The sequence below is a fragment of the Mycteria americana genome, chromosome 15, assembly GCF_035582795.1.
Source record: "Mycteria americana isolate JAX WOST 10 ecotype Jacksonville Zoo and Gardens chromosome 15, USCA_MyAme_1.0, whole genome shotgun sequence".
NCBI classification, from domain to species: domain Eukaryota; kingdom Metazoa; phylum Chordata; class Aves; order Ciconiiformes; family Ciconiidae; genus Mycteria; species Mycteria americana.
In genome coordinates, this window is record NC_134379.1 from 2,358,346 (window position 1) to 2,386,255 (window position 27,910).

Genomic DNA, 27,910 nt, shown 5'->3' on the forward strand with positions numbered 1-27,910 from the left:
GTCTCCGGTGACCGATCGCTCGCCTGTCCACAGACCGTGGGTGTAAGCAGCAGCGGGACGGTCGTGCCGCGGTGAGGTGTGCACGGCCACGGCGCTGGCCAGCCCCCGCGTGCCTCCCCCGGCCCCTGGTCCCCACCTCACCCCCCAGCCCGCTGCAGGCACAGATGGAGCTTTTTAACCCAACAGCCTTTTCCTGATGTGACTGTTCTGGCTTGCTTTCTGCAGCACAACAGTACTTTGTGTTAGAGCTTTGCAATTAAAGGTACCAGGAGCAGCAAAGAGGCGCTTCCCTCTTTGAGGTTACCTTCCCTGCTTGGGAGATGCCCTGTGAAAGGGGAAAACCTGTTGTTTGTGTACTTTGATGCTATTCGAGGGAAACATCCCAGCCCCACTTCCTCACTGCCTCATGCTCTCCTACTTACCTTGGAAAAGAAGTCTCTGTTCTGGTTCCCCTCCTGCCCAGTTCAAGGATCGCGGTTCTCGCCTTGCCAGAGATCTTTTCTCCCCGACATTTTGCAGATGGCCAAATTATTTAGCACTGCCCAAAGCACAGGGCTTGGCAACAGCTCGGATTTGGGTAGTTCTGTGTTTGGTCAAAGCAGGTCACACTCACGGTCCTGTTTGGGTCCCTTTGGGGCAGAGAAACGTCACTGAAGTTTGCTGGGTGGGGATGTCGCTGATCTCGGGATGGTCACAGCAGGTACCAGTGTATTTGGCTCACCTACTGCTTTGTTGTAGAAGTCACGGCATGGGAGACCGGGCAAGAGGAAAGGTAGTTTGGCTGTTTGTTTCATGTTAAAAGACAACTGGGAAAAACATTCCCAAGGATTTACAGCTTACTTTGTTCCTTCCCTTGGCATTCCAAGTCTATACGGTCTCAATTTCTACAGACTTTAATCTTCAACATGTAGTTTATTACTGCTGCTTTTCTTTAAATAGTAGTATTTTCTAGGTAATTTAGTGGTCCCATCCATACAGCCACTGTTGTGCATTTACCTCTTCTCTCTCATGTGAGAAGCTGATGGATATAGATATGGGCAGTTGCATGTCCTTTACAGTCTCACTCGGAGTCCAGGAACACGGGTGTAAGATTGTTTCAAGTCATCTTGATTTTTATTACAAACTAAAATACTTCAATTCAATGGCACCTCAGGTACACAGGGTAATTACTCTTGGGGAAAAAAAAAAAGCCAAAACCTAAACACCTTAAATAGGTATCAGTATAGTTGTAGCTCAGTTAGGCTTTTCCACATGAGATCCCAAACTTGAGAGCACCCAACATCCCACCTGCTTTGGCTGTTAGGTTACTTATGGGATGTTATTTCAGCATGATACGTTAGCAATGGAAGCTGTTTGATAAAGACTTCACTGTCTAGTAAACCGTGCCACGCTGCATCTGAAAAGAGCCGTCTTCATCATCCAATTGTATTTTCAAAGACAAATGTTTTGTACTGAAGTCGTACAATGGATCATCCCATGTGACAGGGTGTTGTGCGTGCGTGCGTAGTGACTTACTGCACCTCATCATTGCTTTGTTAGTCAACTGGGTATGTCGCCGCTAATGCGGTAAGCTGAGAGAATAAGGCCCCACGAACAGGAGGGCAGGAAGGGCTGAAGTGTGTGCTCTGGGCAGTTTGTCGTGCTCTTTGCTCGTTACCTTTTGTGAGAGAACGCCGGGGTACTGAGCGTCTTTTATGTTCCGAAAGGCTGCTCTGGTTGCAACACCCAGCCTTTCCGACGAGCCGGAGCAACGAAGACTTAAACTGAGCGATTATATATAACTTGACAATCACAAATCAAGTAGTGAGCAGATGAAGCTTATTGGTTTGTACAGTGCTCTCATGCTGTGATATGTGCTAATATCACATAAAACTAACTGTTGAGGAGCTTCCCTGCAATGTCCTTTCCCATCCTTTATCACAATTAAGTTAAAAAGACTGGACCACTGCAAGCTCTATTTTTATACCCTCAGGCATGTGCTCTCTCCTTTGAAAGCTGACACTGTTTTAGGAAGGAGTACAAGAAGGGAGGGGACTGCATTTCTATAACCCTGTACTCACACAAAGTCAAAGTGTGACTCTCATTACATGTTGCTCTTCTGTCCTTATTCTGTGTCACTGTCAGAATAAAAGTACTGTGATTCTCTTTTTAGTTACAAGAGGTGTTAGAAATGAATGCCCATTCACATTTAAGATTAGCTTATATGGCATATGATTCTTTGCAGCGCTACGTGGCAGCATAATTCTGACAACAGCAGTGTTAAACAGCAGAGTCAAAGGAAACCAGACAAAGAAATGTCAGTATTCATACAATTTAACAAAGCTCCCTACTTGTTTCTACAAAAAAAAAAGCCCCAAAAGATTTTAAACAAAAGGAAATGTCCTTCATTCAACACTGTTAAAATCTTTCAGCGCTGTCAAAGTGACTTCAAAGCTTCTCCACATCTGTCTGCTCCAGCCGAAGTGCTGATGTCTGTCCTCAGGCTTTCGTGATGTACCCTTCTCTGATAAGGAAGTCATAGATTTTCCTGGTTTTGTTCACATCGATCTTGATGAGTGCTCTAGCCTGAGCTAGTCTCAGGCCTCCTTGTTTGTTACACTCGTTCACTAAAGCAGCTTTATATTCTAAGTAGGCTCCAGGGACCAACCTCACCATCTGACAGAGCTGGAAGACAAAAGGTGAAGTTAATAAACACTAACACTTGTCACTTTCTTTCATTCTGCGATCCCTGTTAGGGGAGTAACATTGTGAATATTTTTCTGAAAACATTTTAAATCTTTTTTTTTTTTTTTTTTTTTTTTTGTAATGGGGGAGGCATACAGTAATTGCATTATGAGCTGTTTCGATCCACAGGTAGGGAGGGGAGGAGCTTGCTCGCTGCTGCATTCAAAAACATTCCTGACTAAAAAATAAACTAGGAGGATGAAAGCAAGCTCTCAGCTCACAGGAGCGTAACTATGAGTGTGTCCTGTGTGGGCGTTGTTCTTTACAAACCAAGGGAAGTACACATGCCAAAGAGACTTGCAACCAGCAATTCAGCATGCTGGATGAGAGCCAGGGAGGGCATCTGTCTATTAATCCCCTGCAGACTAAGTCTTTAATACCTTTCTACAAAAGCAGCTATGCACACAACGCTTGCCCCCTCCGGAAGTCTAGGATGGAAACCGTGCAGGGGAGGGCATTATGTGTTTGGAAGTTTGGTAAAAGGAATTGCTTTCAAAAGCCCCTGTGCTCTGCTGTTGGGTTGCAATACTCTCACTTAGCTTCCAAATACCAGCTGCCTTCTAGACGGTGCGCTGTATTGCTCCCAATGGAGGTACTGGCTGTCTCCTCCTTTTAATAAGGAAATGCTTAATGATTGTTCCTCATTGATAGGAAATTGCAGAATTCAGAGGAACTCAGACTTTATGTCTCAGCTGATGAGGAAATCAGATTCCCCATATACACTAATGTCCTAGTCACAATTATTTATACGCTGAATGGAGCCAGAAATGCCATGTTCCATGGTGAATCTGTGATCTGATTTTCAATGCTGCCATCTCCAGTGAAGGGGAAACAGCTTCCACACAGAGGGAAAAGTCTGAAATACATCTGCGTTTCATGTACACTGAAATCTGCCTTGTGGACAATCTAAGGACAGCTTATGACTTCTATTAAAAAAAAAAAAAAAAGTATTTTATTTCAATAGATGTCCAGTGTTGCCTTTCCCTGAATTAGAGCCTACACTGGGCTGCAGAGGAAACTGAGCCATAAATACGGGGCAGGGCCCTTGCTGCGTTGTTTACCTCTCCTGGGGGTTGCCGCATGGGTTGCAGTCCCATTTCTGTCTGCTCCGTCAATCTTCCCTGTGCCTCTGACTGCTTTAGGTGACTGTGCCAGAGCACTCTATATGGGACTGAAAACAGCAACACCAGGCTGAGCTAACAACCCATGGCTTAAAGGAAGCCGGATTCCATTCTCTGCCACATGTGCATACAAAAAGCTTGGTATATGCACTGTAAAGCAGAAATATGGAAAAAACATGAAAAGAACAATACGCTGTTATCGCCTCCATGGTTCACATTAGTGTTACAGTGAAAAACCAACCATAACTGGTTGACGTTTGGCCGTGAGTTATCTATAATATAGAAAGAGCTCTGCTATTCAGGTTCAGTGATCTGTCCAGTAAAACCCTTGCCGAAATCCTCTGCCAGTTTTAAAACCAATGTTCATTAAGAAAAAAGAACCCTTCTGCTCACAACGGAGGAAGAGAGGATATCATACTCTGGATGTTATAATAGCACGTAATAGCACCTTGGCACACTCCACCTTTCTTTGCTAAATAAGCTAATTAGCTGCAGCTATGTTGTACATATAGTACAGTAACTGAAATTAAGAAGCCAACTGGAAAACCTGAATGATTTTTGTGAGCAGGAAAGAGCAGCCAGGGCATATAGCTGAGGTGATATTCACAGCACCTGAGACAGATGGTGCGAGCACCCCTGCACTGTGAAGATAAAGCTTTACATAGATTATCTTTCCATTCCTTTCCTCACCTCCTTCTCCTTCTCATTAAGTTTCTCTGTCCCTGGGAGACCTGTGAGGTTCAGCGGTGGGGCACTCCGTCTACCTGCGGAGACAAGAAAGGAAAACACTGAAGAACTCTGAGCAGTTTGGCGGTGGCTGTTCCTTAGGCGTGTTATCACAGAGGCAATTAAATCCCCATGACGTTAACCCAGTATGATCCAAGTGGTTATAGACGGGGTTATTTAGGGCTTAACACAAAAACTGCACTGATTTGATAAAAGGTATGATTTTGCAACTGACTTCGTTAAGCACTGTGAATACTTGCACGAGGACTCTTACGCTGTCAACCCTGGCTCACTGGCTTTTAGGAGGAACTGAAAGACAATAGCTTTCTGTCAAATTGGCACTGACCATGGTTAAGCTGGGCTGTACCTCCTGACTAAACCGACTCTTCCAGCCGGGGTCAGGGAGGTCAGTGCCATGTGGAGGGTGTGCCCGGGGTGTGCACAGCGTGCAGGACTAACTCCCGGCAGGCGTGAAATCAGTACCTTGCACGGATGCTGAGATTATGTATTGGCGTGATTAGCAGCCAGTTTCTCTGATACTACTGACAACTTCATGAAGCAGAGTTTTTAAATGCCTTTAAATATGATGCAGATATTGTAAAGCAAATGCAGTTTGTGGATTTATTTTTGTCTGTTATGATAAACAGTACTGAAAGAAATATTACAAGGTAGTCTGATAGTTCTCACTTTCGCTATTGTTTATAACTTTGCTGAACTTTAACTGGTGCAGCTTAAACTTTCATAAGGGTTGTCTACTTGCAGGCTTATTTTTTTTTTTTAACTTTCAGACCTCAGAATAAAGCTAGGGTTATCTATTTACATTTTTAGAAAGTCTGTTGCCCCTGTGCTGTGGGTTGCATATTTAGCACTGTTAGAGATAGGTCTCCTTGTCCCAGGACAGACTTCCCAAATTTGGCAAAGTGACCAGATCTTAGGAAATCTGCAGCTCCATCTTCCCAAGGACTGTGCTGGCTGCTGCTCCAGACCCTGCCTTGTCCGGGTCCTACCTCTGGGACTGGGAAGTCTCTCTATCTCTTTCTCCTGTGCGTCTGTAGGAGACAGATGGGAGCCTGTCTGGGTGAGAGCCTGATCAGAGAGAGAAGTGAAGGACTAGAAAAAAGCTGGACTAGTGAGTCTCTGGTAGGTGTAGAGGAAGTTATTTCCCAGCTCTGCTCCCTCTTTCTACAGCCTGGAATGAGCATGCTATGATGATACATGACAGAATTTGGTTTTACTCTTTTATAAACCTAGGAAATAACACACACACACACAAACTACATTAAAGAAAACATATTAAGGCTGCAAAGTCAAGATCTCAAAATGTAGAAGTAAAGTTAAGCAATGTTAATTTGCCCTATTGTATATTCAGTATGATGCAGCCTTTAATTATATAGACACGTGGCAGTTTTTCCGCAGTATCCTTGCCTTATTCAGTATGCAGGATGTTTGCTTAATTACTAACTATATGGTATTTTGTTTGGGTTCTGTTCAACATGTGATACTGGTTGTAAACACTGCATGCTATCTGAGTTCCATAGGCAAAACAATTCAAGTTCTCTTGGCCTCTTCTCCTTCGTTGGCCACTGAATACTTGACAAACAATTAATTTCATTCGCCATACTAGCCCTTCAGCTGAGGGGATACTGTCCATTTCATGGACTCTGGATGCCCAGCCTGAGAGACACGATGCTATTTTCTCTCCAAAATACCAGATCTTAGCTATCACCAAATAACTTTAAAACATAGCGCATACTGCAATGACTAATTACTTGGTATTCTGTCCCAGATTTCCAAGGCTCCTGGCAGAAATGAGGAAGAACATATAGTCTCAGTGGCCACCTCTGAGAAGTTTAGTTCAAGTGGTTTATTAGCGTCCACATAAAAACTGGATGTAGAGACAGAGCTAGAAGCCAGTTTTCCCTGGCAACATTTACAGCCTTATAGTAAAACTTTATCCTGGTCTCATTCATTGCGTGCCACCCTGTGACCTCAACAAATGACACGGGATTTTATAGAAGTCTTATTCACAAGGGCCTTGACTGACCCCTGAATCTGTCCTTACTGAGCACTGAGAGAAGTAGGGGTCCTCTTGGTGGGAAAACACCATAGTTTGTGATTACAGAATTAAAGAATATAAAAGCATATTCATAGAAAAGGAAAATTGAAGTTGCATAGGCACCCTGTATGATCTCATTCTTCACTCTGGAGTGCTTGATGCTGTAATCACTGCCTGCTTCTCAGGCAACTGTTTTTTGGTGTTCTGCCCTCCAAATCTGCTTTCTGTCAGGTTCATATTGCTATGGTATGTGCTATACAGATTCATTAAAAACTTGGATTAGCTTTATCTTTTAAAGATAAAATTTTGTTCTCATGTGAAAATTATTTTCATTCCTGCCTTGTTAATGTAGCTTTAGGATGCGTTTTCCATGTGTAGCCAGAAAAATCTAGAAATTCAGCAAAAAACCCTACAGGATTTGCACATGGAATCAGTTGCAGATTGAGGTAATGTTGACTTGAGCCGTGCTTAACCACAAGGCTTGAGGACTGACGCTTTTGCACTGAAGCAAAAGAGTCACTCTCCAACTGGCTGTCGGAATGGTATTACTGATGTATGGCTGGCCTTTTATCACAGAGCATCATCTAACAGTTACCTGAATTTGAAGGAACTGGTACTGTGGGACTCAGGCCGGAATCACTGAAAAGAAAGGAAATTTTCAAATTGCCTTCATGTTTTTTTAAGAATAACTGCATATATTTGCCCTGAAACTACTTTTTCCCCAACTTCTACTAATTATACAATGTGACTTGCATAACCCAGGCCCTGATCTGAAGTCAACAGGATTTCTAAATATTTAGCACTCCCAGATTGAAGACCATGTCTGAAACCTGTTTAAAAAAAAAGGGGGGGGGGCAGGGGGACAATAAAAAATTCAGATGAGACTGACTAGGGAAATTACAAATCATCATCTCTGACCATGTGGCATATAGGATGCACTTCTTTTGCATTGCAGCTTGCTCCTTAAATCAAATGCTTGTGCAGGGTGACTGCACATTAATAATGCTGCTACATCTAAAATAGTCTGAAACATTTCAAGTGTCATCTGTGCCCTCATTAATATCCATAAAGACCTCATTTCCCTCCCTGACTTTATTAACAGCAGTTAAGTTCCTGAAATACAAAATACAGAAAACTGAGATTTTTCAGCCATTACTAGTCACTTCCTTGTCTGCACTTCAACAAGCACTAGTGCTGTTATCCACAGTTTCTTGCCCTTCTGAATTTTGCAGACTGTTCCTACTGTAATAAATTGGGAATACATTTGTTGTTATCAGCCAGAAAAATGTGTTTGATGCACCTGACTAAAGCACAGAAAGAAGAATTTCGGTGAAGAAAAATTTCTTCAGCAAAAGGGTTGTCAAGCATTGGAACAGGCTGCCCAGGGAAGTGGTGGAGTCACCATCCCTGGAGGTATTTAAAAGCCGTGTAGATGTGGTGCTTTGGGACAAGGTGGTCTTGGCAGTGTTGGGTTTACAGTTGGACTCGAGGATCTTAAAGGTCTTTTCCAGCCTAAATGATTCTATGATTCTATAGGTATGTAAAATGCACAGTCTTACTGTAACCGTACATATCGGCTTGTCGACTGAGCCACTGCTGGCAGGCACTGCTGTCCTGGATGTACTGCAGGACTTCGGAAAGCATAGTGCGCTTTAGGCGTTCCTCATCTCTTGTCTTTTTAAGGTGATCGTATGTTCTGGCACCTATGGCAAATAAATACCACATTCTAACCAGCTGCCTTAGTCAAAATTTTCAGACTGTTGTTTTCTACTTTAGAAAGTAAGTGAGAAACTGTTCTCTAACTCTGGACCAGACTCTGCTATTCTCCTTCATGACAACTACTTGGCATCAGAAGGTATTAGATTCCATCCTGCACCCCTCCCCCCATTAATTTCAGGCCAAAAACAAACAAAAAAGGCTTCCGTGATCCAATTCCAGGATAAAACAGGCCATTTCATCTATGTAGAGGTCTTAGGCCTCTCTCCAGATATCATACCACACTTGTTGATAGCCAGTGAAAGTGTCCAGAGATAAAGCATGGAGACCACTGTGCCATGACATATATATTTTTTTCTGAATCTTTTGCAAAGCGGTGACTAAAGCAGAGCTCTGCTAGACAGCACGTTCTCCAAGCTGATGGCTCAAACTAGCTTTAAAAAAGCACAGCTGGACTGAGCATTATTGCTAAAGCCTTGTTCAGTTAAAGAGCTAGGCAAATGCATTTCAAAAATAAGTGTCTTTTTATTCAACACATCCTAAATGTTGTAAAATCATCCTTCCACACCTTGATGAATGGGAATGGGCTGAATAATGCATCAGGTACTTACTACAGAAATTGGTGATTCCTGCTGCTCTGTATTCCTGTAGTCGCTTTATTTCCCTTCGCAGCTCAAATTCCACTGTTTTACCCCAGGAGTAAGCAGAAGGGAAATCCAAAAAAACAAATGTGGGTCAGTGGGGGTGGCAGTGAACTGTGGTGTACTAGGAATGTTGCTATTTCTTATTTGTCATTGCTATTTCTTATTCGTCTATGCAGTTCAGCTATGAAGTACACAGAACCACAGACAGGGTTAACCTCTCTGCACAAGTCTGTATCAGATCTCAAACTCACTGTGTCCTAACACTCCTTGATCACAGATTTAAGCTGGTTTCCTAGCATTGTGATATTTTATCTTCGTGCTTTGACAGTTCCTTTGCCATACCCTGGACAAGGCAAATAACAATAATGTAGGATTTCTGGAAGGCATTTCAATAGGTTTGAAAAACTACTCCATCCAGGCTCCTTAACAGCATCTAATATTGTCTTTGAACTATGATTTTCATAACTGGACCTTCCAAAATTTTTCCTTGCAGACAACTCTTTTTCTGCAGTCAGTAAGATTAAATACCCATGTTTCTTTTGCTCAGAGATATTTACTGCCTATAGCTTTTATCAGCTGGCTTCCAGGCATTGCTTAGTTTTACAGTGAGCAAGTTTGCTTGTCTCGAATTTATTTACTCATACTACTCAGGAGATCTGTATAATGCGTGTACTTGACTATCAGGTTAACTTAAGGACTTTGCTGTCACTACAACAACAAAACTGGGTTCCAGGACTAGCATTCACATGTGGGACTCATGATTTTGCAAGATCATACTTCTGGTATTTCACAGAGGGTGTCCTGAAAATACAGTCACAACTGTTTAAATGCTTTGTTCCTTCTAATGAGCAACAATTTTCCCAGTTTAAGTCACAGAATTAAGCAGGATGTAATGACTCATACTGGAATTTGACTAAATGCATGCTATGATTATGCACAAAGATTCAAGATGATTTGGTGATGGAGCAATGCCTCTCCCTTTAAGGTAAGGGACATAATGACAGCTGTACTATATAATTATGTACACATATAATAGTTTAACGTGTATCTTTCAAAGAATTCAAAATTTGCTGCCAGCTCTCGATTTCTCAATACAGACATCAATTTTAGGGATTTTGTTCTTTCAGTGACATAGAGTCCCAGTAAATGAATAGTGGTCTTTGATAAGAAAATACTACTTCTAGCACATGACCAGAATGTTCAGTCAACTGAGAAATCAAACAAAGAACTCAGACACAGTTTAGTGGAAAAAACCTGCTTGCTGCTCATTTAATGTATCAAACCACAAATGTATTTGTTTTTCTGAGGTAGTTAGATGGGGGAGAAGGAGAAAAACAACCTCCTGCCCTCCAGGAGTGGTATATATTTAGGAAAGATTGGAGATGATGCAACCCCTCATTATGCCTATTGAAGAACATATATGCTAAAACCCTCAAAATACTTACATGCATGGCTTTCAATGAACTTATCATGCTCTACCGGTCCAAGAATTCGTGCAAATCGTCGCATTGTTTCATAAAGGTCTTGAACCTCCTTTGGATATCGCCTTTCCAAAACTAGAGGGGGAAAAAAGTGACACACCTTATCACTCCTACCATGAGAAGAAAATAAATTCAGTGGAACCTGAAGTGATTACCAGCCTCTGTGAACTGCCCAAAGATCAGGATTTGGTACACTTCTTGGCCATTTTGGCGTCAAAGCTACGAACTGCTCAGTAAAAAGCAACAAAATTATACAGCCCTTAAAATTCCAAAAGCATAAAGGATGATAATTAAATGTTGTTTGATCATTTCTTAGAATAGTGAGATGCACTTAAAAGGCCTATATTTCACCTTTACCCCTCTCCCTACTCAGTGGAGCCCGAAATGCTTCTGAAGAGCAATTCCAAGGCAATAACTAAAACACTGAGCTGCGAGTAGTTAGAGCCAGCCGGTTGGAAACAGTTGGGATAGGAAATCTGCTGGAATTCAGACCATCTGAATATGGTCCAGTATGAATAAACCATGCTGGTGCACTGGAAACAGTGAACATGCGAAGTTTTGCTTCCCAAGTAGGGGCCACTTTAAAGTTAAGCAGTTACACCTGATACTCACTCTGAAATTTTCTGAGGTTGATGAGGCCATGATCTCTTATAATTCTGTAATTGAGAGCAAAATGGTATTAATAAAAGGCATTAACTCGTGTATTACCTCATAAATACACAGGCTTCAGACTTTGATTTGGACCATCAGAGGGGTCTAAAGCTAAACATGTATGAGATTTCCATAACCCTTGAGCTGGCTAGCTGAGAAGCATGATGTAGTGATGCAGCATGGCTTTAATCAGGGTAAATTCTGGATAGCAGTGTGCATTAGTCCAACTCTGACAGCACCAAGCACAAAGGGAGCTACAATCAGTTTAAAGGTTTGAAATTGCTTCTTTAGGCACAGATTTCGCATCTACAGTGTCTTATAACTTGTCCTTCCAAAATTGGAGGTAAGGAATGTCTCATGAAGCACGATTTCCAGCTTCAGAGAGAGACAGACATCCTTCTACTAGAACAAGGGTGAGACACGGACTGTAAATTTCACCACTGGGAGCAGGATGAAGGAATTTTTCCATGACAGCTTAGATTTTAAAAAGAGGAAAATTATTTAGGTAACTCATAAGTTTGAAATGCTCCTGACAGGATCAGGGGAATGAGCAGAGTAAAAAGGCAGGTAAGATATTTGCAAGTGCATGACAAAGACATTGGTCACAGGTTTCAGCAAATGTCATGTGCTCATTGCTATGCAGCGATTCGATAAACACCCGACTTTTGCAAACGATAAGAGATACTACAAAGTTGGGCTCCTCAAGGTCAGGCTGGAATTTGCTCTGTAAAATGCATTACATTTTCTTTAGTATGTATAAAAGGATATTCCTGTCCCATGTAGAGAAGCCATTCTGAGAGTGACATCAGCATTTTAATGTCATTTTCCAGATTTTTGTCCCATCCTGCTGTAGAAACTTTACAAAAACTGACACCGATTTGAGTTATGTAACTGAGCCGTATGGCACTTTCTTTTAGTATGACATGATTTATCATAATGGAAATAATACCACATAAATATTTTTTATTTATGAACTACAAAGAACCAGGTCAATACATATCAACTCTTACCTGTCATTCAGCAGAACTATGCTGTATTATAAGGAGAAGGAAGGGAGGAGTCTTACTCCAAATTATTAATTCTTCCAGCAGGGAGTAAGAGAGCAAGATATAATTTTAAATATTGAACAAAGTATTTGAAAGTTATAATAAAATTGAAGTTAATTAATAGATTGAGTCATTCTAAAAAGCTGTCAAATGATCTGAATAAATTATTCAATCTCAGGTCAGCAATATAGTTATCTTCATTACACATTGCGGAAAGCTAACTTATGGACCACTAAGAATTAAAAATAATGATGCAAACATTTCTATGGAGAAAGTGGGGGTCTAGCAATTAGTCACAGACTGGCAGGTTTTTTTTCCCTCTGAAGTAGAAAATGAATTATGTGCAGTCCATCAACATTATATAGAGAACAAAAAGAAAAGAGATTTGCCTCTCTTTTTCTGGTTCCTAGCCCTGGATCTGTGACCGGTTTCCCAGATAATATTTCAGTTTCTCATTCTGCAAAATGGCTACATGATCTCATAAGGTGTGCTAGAAGCTTAGTTATTTATGTATAACTGGATTTGGGATAGTAATATGAAGAGCACTGACTTCCATGCGCTAAAAAGGACTGGGAAATAGGCTTTTCCCAATTATGACTTGTTTTGAGAGTTTAAAGGAGAGTTATGGTGTATAGAGGTCCTCTGTCAACCATCTGTACAAATAAGTATCAGGGTCTGTTAATCTGTGTTTTCTGGTCTGGTACATTGCTAAAGCCATGTGCCTGATCTTAATCTGTGCACAGAAGGAGAACCACACATCCAAGATGAAGCCTGTCATGCAAATCTCATAGCAGAAGGTCTCCATGCATGGGAATTGTCTGGAAGGATGCTACAGGAAATCAATTATGTGTAGTATTAGGACAACACTGGGGCCCAAAAGATGGTAATGAAGCAAAGGAACACAGTTATTGCTTGAAAACTCACTTTTTTCTTCTCTGTCTTTCCTTTAACCTGGAATGATAGATATCTACAACTGCAATCTTCAGAGCTGCAAAATAATAATAAAAAAAAGATTACAGAATACATATGTAATCACTGTATTAGGCTAATTTTCAAGCCTTTATGTTCATGGTACGCTGAAATGGTCACTCTACTTTGCTGTTTTAAAAATCCCATGGCAATTTTACAGGGGCATAAACTCACTAGAGGCTAACCTTCTGCAGACTATACATGCTACCTGTAGAAGCTTTCTTTTGCTTACTCCTTCCAAATACATTATTGCCTATAAATATGAACCTGGGTAGATCCTGAGAACTCTTTTCCTCTTCCTTCTTGGACTGTTTTACTATTAGCACTTATTTGCTCCTTCATACATGCAATTGCTAAGTATTCCTTCTCCTGAAAAGCAAATTTATCAGATTTAAGGATCTGAGGTATCATCTTTGGACAAAGGCTTCTTTGCACAGAACGAGGAACTCCAAAAAATAGAAAGACAGAGTTCTGAACTGTGAAGATTCAAAGTAGCCTTTGCTACAGTTCTTAAAAACATCTACAAGATTTTAGCTTGTTAACTTCTAAACTTATCTGTCTGCCAGAAGAACAAAGAATAGTTCACGACAATGTGAAGAAGCACAGGAAAAAGCCATGCTCATTAGAAATCATATCCTTTTCAAAATCAAATCTGTCTGCAGTCTGGCTGATCCACTCAGAGATCCTTCAGCTTCTTTTTCCTGTAACCATTAGGTTAATAAACTTTTTTTGTAAATTCTTGAAAGAAAAGATGAGGAGACACCTATCACCTTCCCTTCCCTCATTTTGTTAAATAATGCAAAAATTCTAGGTCATTAAATAAGCGTAGAGTTGGCTGATTTCCTGGTTGGCTTTTTTCCTTTACGTTAATCATTTCAATATGCTCTCAGAAGGAAGAGGCTTAAGACTTGACAGTGGGTTTACAGTCTGTAGGGACAACATGCAGCTCTTTGAAACCAAGCAAGAGCACGTCCCCTTTCAGCCTGCTGTCCTGCGTAAACAGGGGTGGCCCAAGTGTGACACAATCCAGAATCCACTCCTCTCCCTGTAGTTACAAGGAAAGAGCAAAACTGATACTGGCAGTTTATTGAGTGCACTCTCCAATAAATAATTAACAATGCAATTAAGAAAGAAGTGTGGTTATGTGTCTATTTTAAAATATGTATTTATATGTAAACACCAGGAAGCCCCTAGCCTCTAGGCAATTCATCTGTGCAGTCCTCTGGGTAATAAAATTTCTTACAAACAGGGACAGCTCAAGCCCAAAGGCTGGGCGTATTAGCTCAGGAGCCAACAGTTTTGAGTTACGCTTGCTGATCCTGTATTAGCAAAAAAATCTTCAATTTATACAAAACTGATTTGATGTTAATCTAGGAGCAAAAGATTACATATGAAGATAGGAGGGGTGGTACAATATTCTTACTTCTTTTTGCAAATTTCTTGCAAAACCAGAGCGTTCAAGAATTGTCGTGTATTTTCATAAAGAGGTATTGTAAGTTTCCTAATTTAAGAACAAGCCCAGGTAGCAAATTCTCCTTCTTGCTTAAATGTGGGGACAAGAAATTGGGAAATGCAGCAAGTTAAACATGAATGAAATATATTACTAAGTGTTGGAATCGGTGCCAATTTATGGTAAGTATTTTTATATTTTTAAACCCTCTGCAAGCTAAGCTAACATGTTATTTTCTGGGGTTTGTGTGGGCAGAACTTAATAAGTACATGCAGAAATTGCATTGGAGAACCTCTATAAATATCACAAGTAATTATGCACCTATAACCATTGCATTTTGATGCTTTCACCTGAGTGCACAATATTCTGAAAGAAATTATGAACAACTAGGGAGGGGAAGGAACATTCATGAGAAGAAATGAAGGAAAAAAAATGGAGCTTCTGCTTACAGAAAAATTAGTATTTGCTGCCACATGCACTTTTGGAGGGGCTTTTGTTTTTAATAGACATATTCACACAGGAACAGCCGATTACAAAATCTGGAATGCATGAATAACTCAGACTACTATACTGTTACATGCTGCATTGAAATGAGAAAAGAGATGCTGTATGAATGAAAATGATTTGCCTGTGCTTTTCCTCATGGATTATACTAGGGAGGCAGTTTGTACTGGCAACTTAAGATAATCCAAGCTGACACCGTGTTCAGTGTCCATTTTGGGAAATGATAAGGTTCTTTGAGATGGTCAGAGTAGCTTTGAAGAATCCAGTGATAGGCAGAAATTCAAGGCTCCTTTCTTCATTCAAAAAAACCCAAAATATTTTGGTTTCTCAAGAGTGTGTCCAAAACAGTTTCTTTGCTTTTCATTCCTCTTCAGCCTCATTTGGTCTGCAAAAATTTTTTTGAACGCTAATGAGTGAGACCTTTGTTTCATGCTAGCTAACCTCTGTTTGGCATGCAAGGCCCAAATAATGGGAAGAATGCAAACTAATCAAAGTAAACAGGCTGTGTATCCAGTGTGTGCCTTGGTTGGTACAAACTTAATGGCTACAATCCAAATTCACCCTCCCTAGAGGAAAGCAGGACCCTAGGCAAACAGAGTATCTGCCTTCAGAGCATCTCAGGAACTTCCACAAAAGAATAAACATCATGTAATATTTAGAAGGACATTGACTGCCTTGTATCTTATAAAATGAAATTTCACTACTGTGCAGCCAGAGTCGCAGTCTATTTCCACTCACTTCTAAACCTGCGGTTTCAGCAATTACGTTCCAGTGTTAGAAGTAAAAATCATTTACATGAGAAGGAAAGGGGAGAAAAAGCCAGGAAAAAGATGAATTACTAATGGTATAATTCAGTCTGATGAAAACTTGTAATTCATGAAATATTCAAGCACTCTGGGCTGAATTAGATTTGTAACTAGTTGTTTCTTTTGATCTGTCCATTATGTTTTTGTTTAACTGCAACGTGTATTTGCATGCACTTATTCTATTGCAAGTACTGAAAAAAAGTTAACCGTTCAAGAAGTTAATTGAAGTATGAGAGATTTCATACAATTTCTACCATCTCACTAATATCAAGAAGTGACTGAACAATGCCTGTGACCTCCTGCCTGGTGGGAGGAGCTGCTGTCAGCAGGTACAGGTTTCTGTGGTCCTCATAAAAGGCTGCCTGGGAGTCTTTCCACCTTGTATTAAATTGCACTCTTCTTTCTTGTGGGAATACTGAGAACTTGTTTAGAGTGACACAGGAAAATATAACAGGGAAAATGCAATGACACCAGGAAACAGAGGTCAAGCAGCTTAGATCTAGAACTTTTTATAATATGATTTTAACAAAATTTTAAGAAAAGCAGAGCAATGCGGAGGAAAGGGAAGAAGGAGGAATTCCGTTCCAATGAAAGCATCAAATATTCCTGTGTTATGTGCAACCTAGACACTGCAGCACTGATCTGTGACTTGTGAAACAAAGGAAAGGAAGAGAGACCATAGAAATTATTTTGGTCGGTGTGTTCTCAGGGTCTAGCTTGAGTAACTTTCAGAAAATGGAATATAAAAGTAGTTTTCAAAAATTAATCTTGAACCCAGTGAGGTTTAATGTATGGCAGGAAAACAAACTGAGGATTGTTTCACAAACCTGATACTTAATCTATGCTGCAAGACCCCATTTGGGTTTCTCTGGGCTATAAAATGTGTTAAAACACTGTTTTACATCTTTACCTTTAAAAAAAAAAGTTTGCTGTTTGGCCAGCAAAAATTTGTCTTGAGCAGGTGTGGAAGACAGCCACAGGGCTGCTTTTCAAGGACATTTCTGTAAGATCTAGTGTAAGAAGTTTGCCAGTGGGCAGGGCTGGGGTAGAGAGGTGCGTTAGAGCCACTGCCTGGAAGTAGTGGGACAGGCACCCTTGGGAGAGATTATGAGAACCTGGGCCTCCAGGGCTGCCTCACAACCTTCTCTGCCTGTTAACTAGAAAGTACAAAGGTTCCTTAAATCATCCAAATGCCTGTCCCTGCCTTCAGGTCCAAGTGTTGAGCCATTTTCTACAGTTATGAAATCCTACAGTTAGGTTGCAAAATATTCTCAAGCAATCAAGCAAAGTCAGCATCTGAGATCTTTAAAACTGCAGGACAGGGAGAATGTGGCTCCTTTCTTTTTTGTATTAACTTGGAGAAGGGAAAGATCTAATTCCAAAGTTTTTTAGAAAATAATTCTTTCTTTCCCCAAGATGCCTCATGTAAAAGAAAAACAGCTGGCTAGACCCTGGGACTTCATTTTTTAGAGGCATTCTCTCTCACATGGGCAGATCTAGGACAGCTGTGGGAAGGAAGATGCCAGAGTTCCTGAGCTAAGAGATCGAAAATGTAGTTGGTCACGCTCCATAACCTCTGCCAAACAGTTTTCACAGGGCAAATGCCTGACATCCTATACTAAATACTGAAGACAACTGAAGAACGGACTAGAGAACATCCAATGAAATTATCAGGCAAAAGATTTGACAGACAGAAGGAAGTATTTTTTCACACAACACATAATTAAATTGTAGAACTCCTAACTCAATTGTGGAACTCACTGCTACAGGATGTTATGGGGGCAAAAGTACAAATACATATAGTTCTAACAGTAGTTAGCTAAGTTCATGGAGGACAGGTTCTTTGGTCAAAATGGCCTGAACACAGCCTATGCCTCAAGAAATCTCTAAACTTATCACTGCAGGAAATGTGGAAGATATGCCAGGAAAAGTATCTGCCTATACTTGCCTTTTCTTACATTCTTCTCCTGTGTGTCTGCTATGGGGTACTAACAGGACACTGAGCTAGACAGACCAAAGGGGCTGGGCCTGCATAGCTTTATGATATTCTGAAGAGATGAGGAAAGCTGATTTTTGCATTCAGATTGACAACTTAAACAGGAGGCTGGTAGGAGATATCTTAAATGGCTGAACTGTGCAGTGGGCTGAAGACAGGTGGGAGGGGTATGCAAGACAGTGCTGGTAAACCAGCTTGAATGAATATTAAGCTATCAATTAATGAACAGAACTAGGAGATTGTTTTGCTTTTTCAGTTTACCAGGACTCAGAATAGGACATGGAAGCAAAAAATATATCTTTTAATAGTAATAAAAAGAAACAGTAGAGAGATGGCATGATGAATCCGTGACACGTCCACAAGCCAGTCCTCCTTTCAATAAATGTTAAAAGGGAAAAGAGACTTGACATATGATTCTCATAACCTTTTTTGAGCCAAGGGAGTTTGCATTCCTTAAAGCTCTGTGTACACTGCTAAATTTCAAACTGATTTTTTAAGTTTGGAAAGACTGTCTGTACGTAACAGAATATGTCTGTCTCCAAGGGATGCTAAGGCTTTAGCTTAGAACTGCCTGACATAGATGGGAGAATTCTAAAGCGTAAACACAGTATTTCTAAACACTGTATGTACTTATAAATGTGAGGAAAAGTATGATGTTTTCTTATCAATGGATTAAAATGTCATTTTAATAATTCCTGTTATTTGGTATTAAGGCAGCTATGTTCACAGAAACTCAGTAGCACTAATTGGACTCATACAACAACCATCCTCTTCGCAATAAAAAAAAGTAAGTTGTCACATACGGCTAATGCTACTATAACTCAGTGTGCATGTTTAACGCATGAAAAACCACATAATTTCAAGAGCAGAACAGTTTCAATGTGTTGCACATAGTCTTAAACTACATACCTCCCTGCTGCCTGTATTAATACCTATCCTGATATCAGATTTCCTGAACTAACAGAGGCTAGAATAAGTGACCTATCTTCTAAGAAACTGGATATAGCAGGGGAAAGGGGTATGAGCAACAGAGAAGGAAGCGTTCCTCTTTCTGAATCAGAACAAAAGTTGTGAGCATCTGTGCCTTGCTACGATGCTCACAAACATTACGTAGATGGAAAGAACAACTTTCAGCCGGGGAGGGGAAGTAATATCAAGGCATTGGTGTTTCTGTTTTTTAATAGGTCTGTTTATTCAAACAGACCTGTCATTCAGTTAGTCTGTTTCCAGACAAACTGCTACCTCAGATAATTTGTTTATACTTACCTAAACTTTCTCTAGAGTTTATACTGGATAAAACATCATTTGTGTCTTTCCTAAAGAGGTGCCTACTACTGGTGGAGACTATTCGATTTCAGTCACGTTCTACTTTAGAGCTGGCTACATTTCACTAGTGAGTGAAGTGCATCATTCTATATAGAAGTACCATTTGTATGTCAGTTGATTAAGAGCTTTTAAAAGAGGTTTGAAAGTGAGGACCACAGAAATGCCAGTGTTTAAATCCCAGTGCACAGAATTGAGATAATTAAAAATGTATGTTCACTTTTAAAAAAGTGTGTAGAGAAAAAGAGACCCAATGAAATGCTGTGTAGGCACTCTGAAACATTGTTTTCAGACAACGTACAAAAATATGGCACTTACCATGCAAAATGTCTGAATCATCTTCTACAAAATCAATATCTCTTAAATCCCATTCAGCATAGTTGTCAAACTCCTGTTCAGAGGTGATTAATAAATTGTCACTAACTAGCACTAAAAAATTGGTATAAAGTTTCAGTACCCGTAGAAGTACTGAAAACAGAGATATTTACTCATACACAGTTGTACAATGTTCCATCCTTGAGCAACATACATCACAGGGAGCTTTAACTAGGGAATGTGTAATATGCATCCCCATGGCTGGAACTGGAACAGGATGCGCTGATAGGATAATGAGAATTAATCAGGTAATCTCCATGACTCCCACACTGTGGTGGAAATTCTCCTCAAATATACAAAACAACAAGCCCCTATACGGCTGAATTCATTACTTCATGTACAGGAGCTTGTTTTGCAACAGGAATTGGGGCCCTGGGCCCACAGCTAAAAACACTGAAAACAATGCAGGTCTTTCAAGTGATCTTTGGATCAGGCTCCTATGTGCTTCTCTAAGGCAAATGAAATAGAAGCATGCTGAAGCTGACCCCTTTTGCTAAGCATCTAATTCACAACATCTAGTCCGCTTACATAAGAGCCATTCATTACTGGACATCTGGTGGTAGCAGCACGCCTTACAGCCCCTACACACAAAGGCAGTGACTCACAGATTGCCTGCTAGCAGCTTTGCAGGCCTGCAGCGCCACCTCTGTAATTAAATCCTTGGGTTAATCACTGCCCTGTCCTCTCTTCTGATGTTTTTTATATGAAGAGTAAAGACCTATAGGCAGGGGCAAACAAGTGTGCGTTTGCTGATCTTGCATTCAGGAGCAAATTTAAAATAATGGGAAAAGAGAAAGTCTTACCTCAACAAAGTCAGCTCTCGCTGGCATGTACCCAGCCATGTCCCTGGAGAGCAAGGAATCAAAAGTAGGCCGTGGGGGATCATCAGCAGCTGAGAAAACAAAGCTTTTTAGTTGTTGTGTAGGGCTTCGGGTCTTTTTTTAACACAAAACAATCGGTAAATAGGTGTTTCTTTTGCAGGAAAGGTGGGAATAATTAGTTGAAGAAAAACACCCTGATTGGGCTTTTATTCAGCGTTATATTCAGAAAAAGACCGAGTTCATCCAGAGAAAAATGCAGTAATCTCAGATCTTCATAGTATTCTCAGAAGTCAAACACAGAAATTCAAGGTAATAAATAGGTTAGAAAATGCAAACTCTACATTTCAGAGCTCAGTGTCCCCCCGGTACACTTCTGCAGATCACTTGGTCTCAGCGTGCAGGTTCTTTTAGTTAATAGCAACAGGGGTGTTAAATCTGCCATCTTCTGGGTGCCATTTACAGAGAGCTGCAATTAAGGCTATACAACTCTCAATTTTTACAGCGCTTCCCAACTGAGGAGCTCAGTGTTTTACAGACAATAATGGACCAAGGCTCACAACACACTTGTGAAGGAGCTAAGCATTATAAGTCCCATGCTACAGATAAAGCAAGCTGAGGCACAGAGAATTTGTCTTGGCCCAGGTCACATAAAAAAATCAATGACAGCCAGGGACAGAACCAAAATTGTCCAGTTCCTACTGCTTTAGCTCTAACCACTTTATTGTGAAATTTAAACCTCCAGATACCAAGCAATCTTTTTACCCAGCCATTTTGGGGAGCTTTATAATGGAACAGCTGCTAGACTGGGGGAATTCTAAAGATGTTCAATTTAAGGAAAACTGAAAATTTGTTAAGTTGTTGAAATTTAACATACACTTTTTAAAAGGCAGTTTTGAAGAGAGAGGTGTGAAATCAGCATAGTTTAAAGGGGGTGATTTTATGACAAACCACATCAGCAGTTAGGCCTGGTAGCCAGTGGATAATCAGATGAAATAGTTTAAAGGCAGAAATCCCTTCTTGGTGAACATTGCTACGCAGGGTCTGCACAAGAAAAGTAACCACCCCAGCATCAGGGTGAGAACACACACTGGTATTTACCATGAAGGACACGCTGTTATATTGTGCCACGTGTGACGTAGCTTTGAGGTAGCTTGTCCTTTAAACGAATATGCACATCCAGGCTTTTGCTGCGGTGATTTCTGTGAGTGACCATTTCCACTGGCTGTGCAAGAACTTCTGGTTTTGAGAACCTGATGTTTGTATCAGACCACTCTGTTCCCTCCCTTTTCCCACTGAATTGGCAGTCTTGTGTATTTGATACACCAATTATTTAATACAGTGTGAAGAAAAGCCTACTACTAGCGTTATTCAAGTTAGCCATCAGAACAAGCTCTCCTGTTGGGAATGAAAGCAAACTGCATGTGTGGTGCGTGCCTTTCTCCAAAGGCTGCTCATTCCCGTTTTGGAAGAGCAGAGACCTTGCGGGGAGGCTCCCTGCGTGTGCTAGTGGGCAGGGGATACTCACGGTGGAAAGGAATGGCTGTTTCGTTGTGCTGTGCCTCCTCCGCCTGCTTCAGGTTCAGTAACGTAGATGCAAACAAGGGATTGTTGATGAAGTGTTTCATATAATGTTTCTCACACTCCTCCTTGGATTTTGTACACATCTGGTTGGCTACGTCCTGCCTGAAGTGGGGAGAGGGGGAGGCTTAATATGAAGAACACAGAAACGTTGAGGGTTTTTTCTTTCTCTAGTGGGAAAAGATAATTTTGGACAAGAGATTGATCGCATTGTGTGCAGAGAACTGATCTGTGCTGATGTCTGAATTCACATTTTGCGTACAAACACTGAGCCAGTACTTACACGTTTGATACAGTGCTAGGGAGCACTTTTTTGGTGGTCATGAGCAATGCAATTCACTGTCTTCACGTGAGAAACTCTCTGGCTGATGGAACGTACCGAATCTTTTATATGTTTGAAAATTTAGTATTGTTATTTGAGAGTTTTTTATACATTTTACTAACTCCAGGTAATGGTAAATTCTAAGTCTGGAATTGCATTCTGCTTCTCAAGTTTCTCTTGCGATTTTAACTGGATAGTGGTTTCCCCTTTCGTGCAGCAACATTAAACAGTTTTTTTTTTAAACACAGAAATGGTCATACAAAACACATTCTAGAAATCTTTGCCAAACGTTCTTGGAAAAGTGGTTGACTAGAAACATGAAGTATTTTGTCTTAATAAAATGGCTGCGTAAGTTGAGGACTTTAAAAATAAGAAGTCCACCAGCAGAAATAATTTTAATTTCTGTTAAACTAAAAACTGGATGCAAGGGATTCCAGGAAGAAAAGTCAGTTTTTCCTTTATTTGGTAAAGGTTGAAAAAAGCCAAGTGTTTAAAGAAAAAGTTAAGATTACTTGTATTGCTAAGTAGGGCAAAGTATACTAGACAGCATACTTGCAGAACATAACTGCAACCAATTTTCAGTCTTAATTATGACAGCAACGTATACATAAGAACTCTCAGTACTGTTTCAGTGAAGTCTGGAGTTCTATACTTTTAATACAGCTATTTTTTCATGAAGAAGAGAGATAACACATGACTACAGATCTCCTTTACTTCCAAATCCATAAAAATCCTGTAGCAACTACAGGAATTAGCAGAACATAATGTAAAAATATTAAGTATTTCCAGTGCTCTATCCTAAATAAGAAGGAGAAGCAAGAAACTTCCAAAAATAACAACAATACCTAGCTAGTCAACTGTAAGCAAACTGAAACCACACAAGATAAGAAATTCTGTAGCTGGTTTTTACATAGGAGTAAACTGAGGCACAGAAAATCTTGTGCAATAATTGAGCTCCTTCAAAACCTAGTGACTTTAATGCAAACTGAGGGAACTTTGTACTTCAGTGGAGGTGCCCTGTATCTCACAAGAAGCCTTTAACAACTTCCTTGTATATCTAACAGATTTGAAAACAGAATCTGCTACCCCAGTCTTCCACTTTAGCTGCTAAATTAGTGTCTCACCCACAATAAGTCACTGAACATTCAATGTGCACTGATGTATTCAACAGCAAGATCCAGTGAAATGAAAGGAAAAACTACCCGTCATTCACTGAAGTTGGCTGAACCACTAAATTCTCACCAGTTTCCAAATCCACAGTCCATCACAGCTTCTAGGAGTGCCATTTCCTCTTGAGCTGTCCAGTTAGGATCCAACACAGGGAAATCGGAAGTCTAGAGAAGAAAAAAGCAAATCAAACTGCTGTGATCCTCTGTTATAATCCACCACATAAACAGCAAAGAAGTTCTAAACTACAGGGCAACATAGTATATAATACTGGTAGTTTTAAACTTTTACTGTGTCCCATGAAACCTGATCAAATAATTGTTGAATTATTTAGGGCATTGGGTCATCAACTACAGTAAAAACTAGCTTGTCACTACAGATCTTCTGATATACTGTTACATGTTGTAGCTACCAGCTGTAATTCAACAATGTTATGCTATGAAACACAGTAAAAACTGCTGAAGAGTTTTAAAATGATTAATTTTGGGGAAGAAAAAAAAAAAGAATAGTGAAACAGAAGTTGATTCACATGGTTAAAGAATTGGAAGTCTAGTGAGACGCATTGTGCTATCTAGGCACAATAAAAAAATGTAGCTTTAAATGTCTCCACTATTCCATTATGTTCCAGGTGGATATTCTTCTTGGCTCTCAAGGAAGACTTTTTCTTTTTTTAATAGTTCTAAACCTCTGAATCAAAGAATTGTATCACTTAACTTTTCAATGTAATATTAGTAAGCAAGGGTCTAACTCCTGGGAAGTTATGAAAGCTCACGATTGAGTAGGAGTTATCTGAAAGGAATATTTACCATTATCTCATAAGTATGATCACTTTGATGTTTCTTGTATTCAAATCCTCGTGTGAAACACTGTAGAATAAAAGATTAGCATTATGTTAGTCTCTTACTTCTGCCCTGAAAAGATTTTAACTGGTCCCTTTTTTCCTTTTATTCTCTGACCACTGGGTATCCAAAACTGACCACCTGATATGCTGAAAAAGATAATCAATTTTTAATCATTTTAGAAAAAACAAAAAAAGGTAGAAAAATCTTTGTTAAAATTGTGTTAAGTCTGTCTTTGTATCTTACTTGTCTTTTGCACCAGGACATAACTCCTGTGAATTGACATACTTTTTTGTAAAGTATTTCTGGCGAAGTTAGGCAGGTGAAAGGAGCTTGATGGTATGTTTTAAAGTTCCAGGCAGAGAGCACGGAACATTTCTTAAGTATTGAAAACACAGTTTCCCTTTACTCTTGGTTTTCTGTTTACAAAGCACTGGCATGGTTTGCACCTATTTTCAACAGTTAAATTTCTGGTTTTTTAAGTACAGGTAAATGAACAAAAATATACCCAATACACAAAATATGGGTTGGTGTATTTTGTACATACCTGAGCACAAGGCTAAGCTCCTTTTTCAGTTTTAGACGTTACTGCCATTTTTTTAATCACAAATAATGCAAACTTATTTATTTAATAATTAAAACTAGCAGTACTTTCTGTGGTTATCAGATCACACGCATAATTTTTAAAGAACTATATCTGGTCACAAACAATTATTGTCAATATTGAAAACTTTCCCCAAATTTTCTTTTCCATTTAGGAGGAAAAAACCAGTATGTGGTGACAGAGAAAGGGTGTTTCTTGATGGCTTTTCTTTTCCATGCCATAAAAAATGACAGAAAGGATACCTCTCTAGACATGCAGCAGCATGCTCCGTTACACAGTCAGGCTGACTGCATGTCTTTAGGTAGCTTTGGCTGCCTTCACAAAGAACTCCTTCAGCTGCTCATGCCTCAGTTCTTCAGCCTCCAACATTTTCTTTGTCATTTCCCTGTCCCTGAGCAAATAAGTGTGTTGATACAAGTTTACAGAGACCAGTTATTAATGTGTTTATGGAACAGCTTGGTACTGGACAGGCCTTTGATGACTTTCTCAAAGAAATTAATGCCTTTGCTTTTATCCTTGCACTCACCTGCAAACACAGGAGGAAGGGAGGAGGCCCACACTCAGCACACTTAACGTAGGGCTCTGTGAGGTACGAAGAGCAGCCTCGGCATGGAGGCTTATCAAAAGGGTCATCTGTGAAGCCAAAAGTAAATCTTATGCAACACAAACAAGGCACTGGTTTTGCAATCACCCAAATTCACTTGTGCCCAGTAATTTTAAGTGAACTCAACCATATTATAACCTCTTTCCTACTGCAACTTCTCCAAATATCTGTTAAAAGTTCCTGTTCAGCTAGAGTTGCAAGAGAGATGTTGGCACTGCATCCCTGCTAGACCTGATGCACCGAGGGCTAAACCTAAACTTGTGCAACGGACTCAAAGGAAAATCTCTGTAGCAGCCTCCTGGTACAACTCAGCAGTGATGCCAGGAGCCGTGCTAGCTGCCTAACTTGATCCAGTGCCCATGCTCGTGTTCTGCACCGAAGACCAGACCCAGGACCTTATTTGTGGAGAATACTGCACAGACAGCTGCAGTCTCCCATCCGCCTACCTCAAGTCAGACTCGTAAAGCATATTGCTGTGGTTGCAAAGGCATCAACGAGATTGTTCTGTAACCTGTCCAAACCTCAGACTCTGCTCAGATTGCTGAACAAGGAATGAAACGCTGCTCTGCACATTTTTCTTATTTTGTTCATTGCAAAGTAGTCAAAATAAATAGACTGTCAAGTTATAAGCCACATTTTTTCCAAGAAAATGGATTTGAACTAGCCCAACTATAAAAAAGTAGATAGAAAAAAAGACCCAAATTCCCACTGAATCATTCATGTACTTGTGCTCTTGAGCATTTGATCAAAGAAGTGACTCTGTGGACAAATACTGCTAGTTTTCTGTCTCCCTCCCCCAGACAGCTGCTGATGTCTTTAAACAATGGCAAACACTTTCAAAATGTCATCTTATCGCACTTACTACTGAAGGAGGCCAGGCGCTCCATTCCTCTCCCTCGGTGGTGTTCTTGCTCCTCTGAGTAAAACCTGTCTTGCCTAAAAGCCCGTAGTGTAAGCCTTGCCCCAACCAGTATGTCCAAAAAGGGTATTCTCTCCCTGCAGACGTCTCTCACACAGCCCTCGCAGATGAGATCCTCCCAGAGCGTCCTGAACAGAAAAGCGAAAGGGCTGTCAGCAGTCTTCTTAACAGGGACCATTTGACATGGCTGAGAGTCTGTTTTCTGTGTATGAGAAGAAATCAAATGTGGAGAGATGGGGTACAGCATAAGAAGAGATGTGAACTGATGGAGATATAAGCCAGTCCTGAACTGAGGCCTTCAGTGGAATGTATGGGCTGAGCAGAGAGTTATGAACAGCTGTTGTGCAAGAAAGTGTTCTGCACCTCCAAGAAGCACCGGGAAGAGAACGAACAGGTTAGAAGTGGCATGGACACAGCAGTGCAAAAATCTACCACACTCATGTCAACGACATTTTCAGTGTTGACTGAGTGGCAGCTTCTATGAACAGGCCTGATTCACCAGCACCTGTACAGTGAGGTTCTACACTGCTGTCCACCATCAGGGAACTGAGTTGCTTTCCATTGTGGGATGTCTAACATGTCTCACTTTTACAAGGTACTTTTGCTGGGAATGGCTTGGGCTCCTCATTTATTGAAATTCATGTTTCTCTTTCTAGACTTTTCTCCTCCATGCACCACGTGAGGAGGCATGGTCCTGCGACCAGTGACACCACTGAAGCTGTGCAGCCCCTCCCAGCAGCTGGAAGGTGCTGCTTCCACGCAGCCCCTCCACGCAGCTGGAAGAAGCAGCTGCTTCCCCCCTGGCTACACATCCCTGCACCTCTCCTTGGATCCTCAGACAACCCAGAGCAACTTCCAGGCTGGACTTTCTACCCCGTGGCCGTAAGTGACACCGCACCGCCACCTCTGGGCGCCCACTTCACGCTGTGAATTGCAGACCATTTACAGGGCTGCTTGAACCTGTGCACCACTAACCGGCGGTGCAGTGCCAGCACCAAGCACGGCAGCACAGGCCGTTCCCGCAAGAGCCCCTGCCCTCCCCGTCACCCACTCCCCAACCCCTCTCCCCCAGGCCCCGTCCAGCCCTGGCGGACCCTTCTCCCCATCACCGCCAGGCGGCGCCCTCCGCCCCGCCAGGCCCCGCCCCCGCCAGGCGCAAGCGCGGCCCGTGAGGCGGGTGTGGGAAGCGCGCGCTCCCGGCAGCCCGCTCCCTCCCCGCCCCCCTTCGCCGGCTGCCCGGACGCCGCCCTTCCCGCTTCCCCCGCCCCGGAACCGGCTCCTCCCCGCTATGGTACGGTCCCGACTTCCCCCTCGCCCCTCGCGGCCGGGGCGGCGCGCCGGCCTCGCCCCCGCCGCCTCTCACCTCACGCCGGGCGGCGGGCAGGCCCCGCGCGCCACGGCCTTCCGCGGCCGCGCCCCGCCGTGCGCCTGCGCCGCGCCAATGCGTGCGCGCCCCCGCGCGGAGCCC

General features: G+C 41.4%; 2 protein-coding genes across 2 annotated transcripts in view; one reads left to right on the forward strand and one right to left on the reverse strand.

Moving 5' to 3' along the window:
* Nucleotides 1-763: 763 nt before the first annotated feature.
* On the reverse strand, nucleotides 764-27,909 carry TADA2A (transcriptional adaptor 2A). The gene is made up of 16 exons (XM_075518346.1): nucleotides 27,806-27,909; nucleotides 26,386-26,570; nucleotides 25,446-25,552; nucleotides 24,283-24,342; nucleotides 23,552-23,643; nucleotides 21,935-22,092; nucleotides 20,392-20,480; nucleotides 19,532-19,604; nucleotides 13,090-13,153; nucleotides 11,081-11,124; nucleotides 10,433-10,543; nucleotides 8,955-9,026; nucleotides 8,198-8,330; nucleotides 7,223-7,266; nucleotides 4,536-4,609; nucleotides 764-2,664 (listed from the first exon to the last, which is right to left on the reverse strand). The coding sequence occupies exons 2-16, from the start codon at nucleotides 26,408-26,410 to the stop codon at nucleotides 2,479-2,481; spliced, it is 1,332 nt and encodes a 443-aa protein (XP_075374461.1). The 5' UTR covers nucleotides 26,411-26,570; nucleotides 27,806-27,909; the 3' UTR covers nucleotides 764-2,478.
* The window catches only part of ACACA (acetyl-CoA carboxylase alpha), a 154,630-nt gene continuing 154,380 nt past the window's right edge, over nucleotides 27,661-27,910 (forward strand). The window contains exon 1 of the mRNA XM_075518341.1: nucleotides 27,661-27,733. The gene's annotated coding sequence lies outside the window, so the exon portion shown is untranslated. The remainder of the gene's footprint in view (nucleotides 27,734-27,910) is intronic.

Coding starts and splice junctions, on each gene's coding strand:
- TADA2A (XM_075518346.1), bottom strand. CDS start 26,410: ATGGAGCGCCTGGCCTCCTTCAGTA. Junction 24,343..25,445: donor CCTTCCTCCTGTGTTTGCAG/GTGAGTGCAAGG, acceptor TTTATTCTACAG/TGTTTCACACGAGGATTTGA. Junction 9,027..10,432: donor GTTCATTGAAAGCCATGCAT/GTAAGTATTTTG, acceptor GGGGTAAAACAG/TGGAATTTGAGCTGCGAAGG.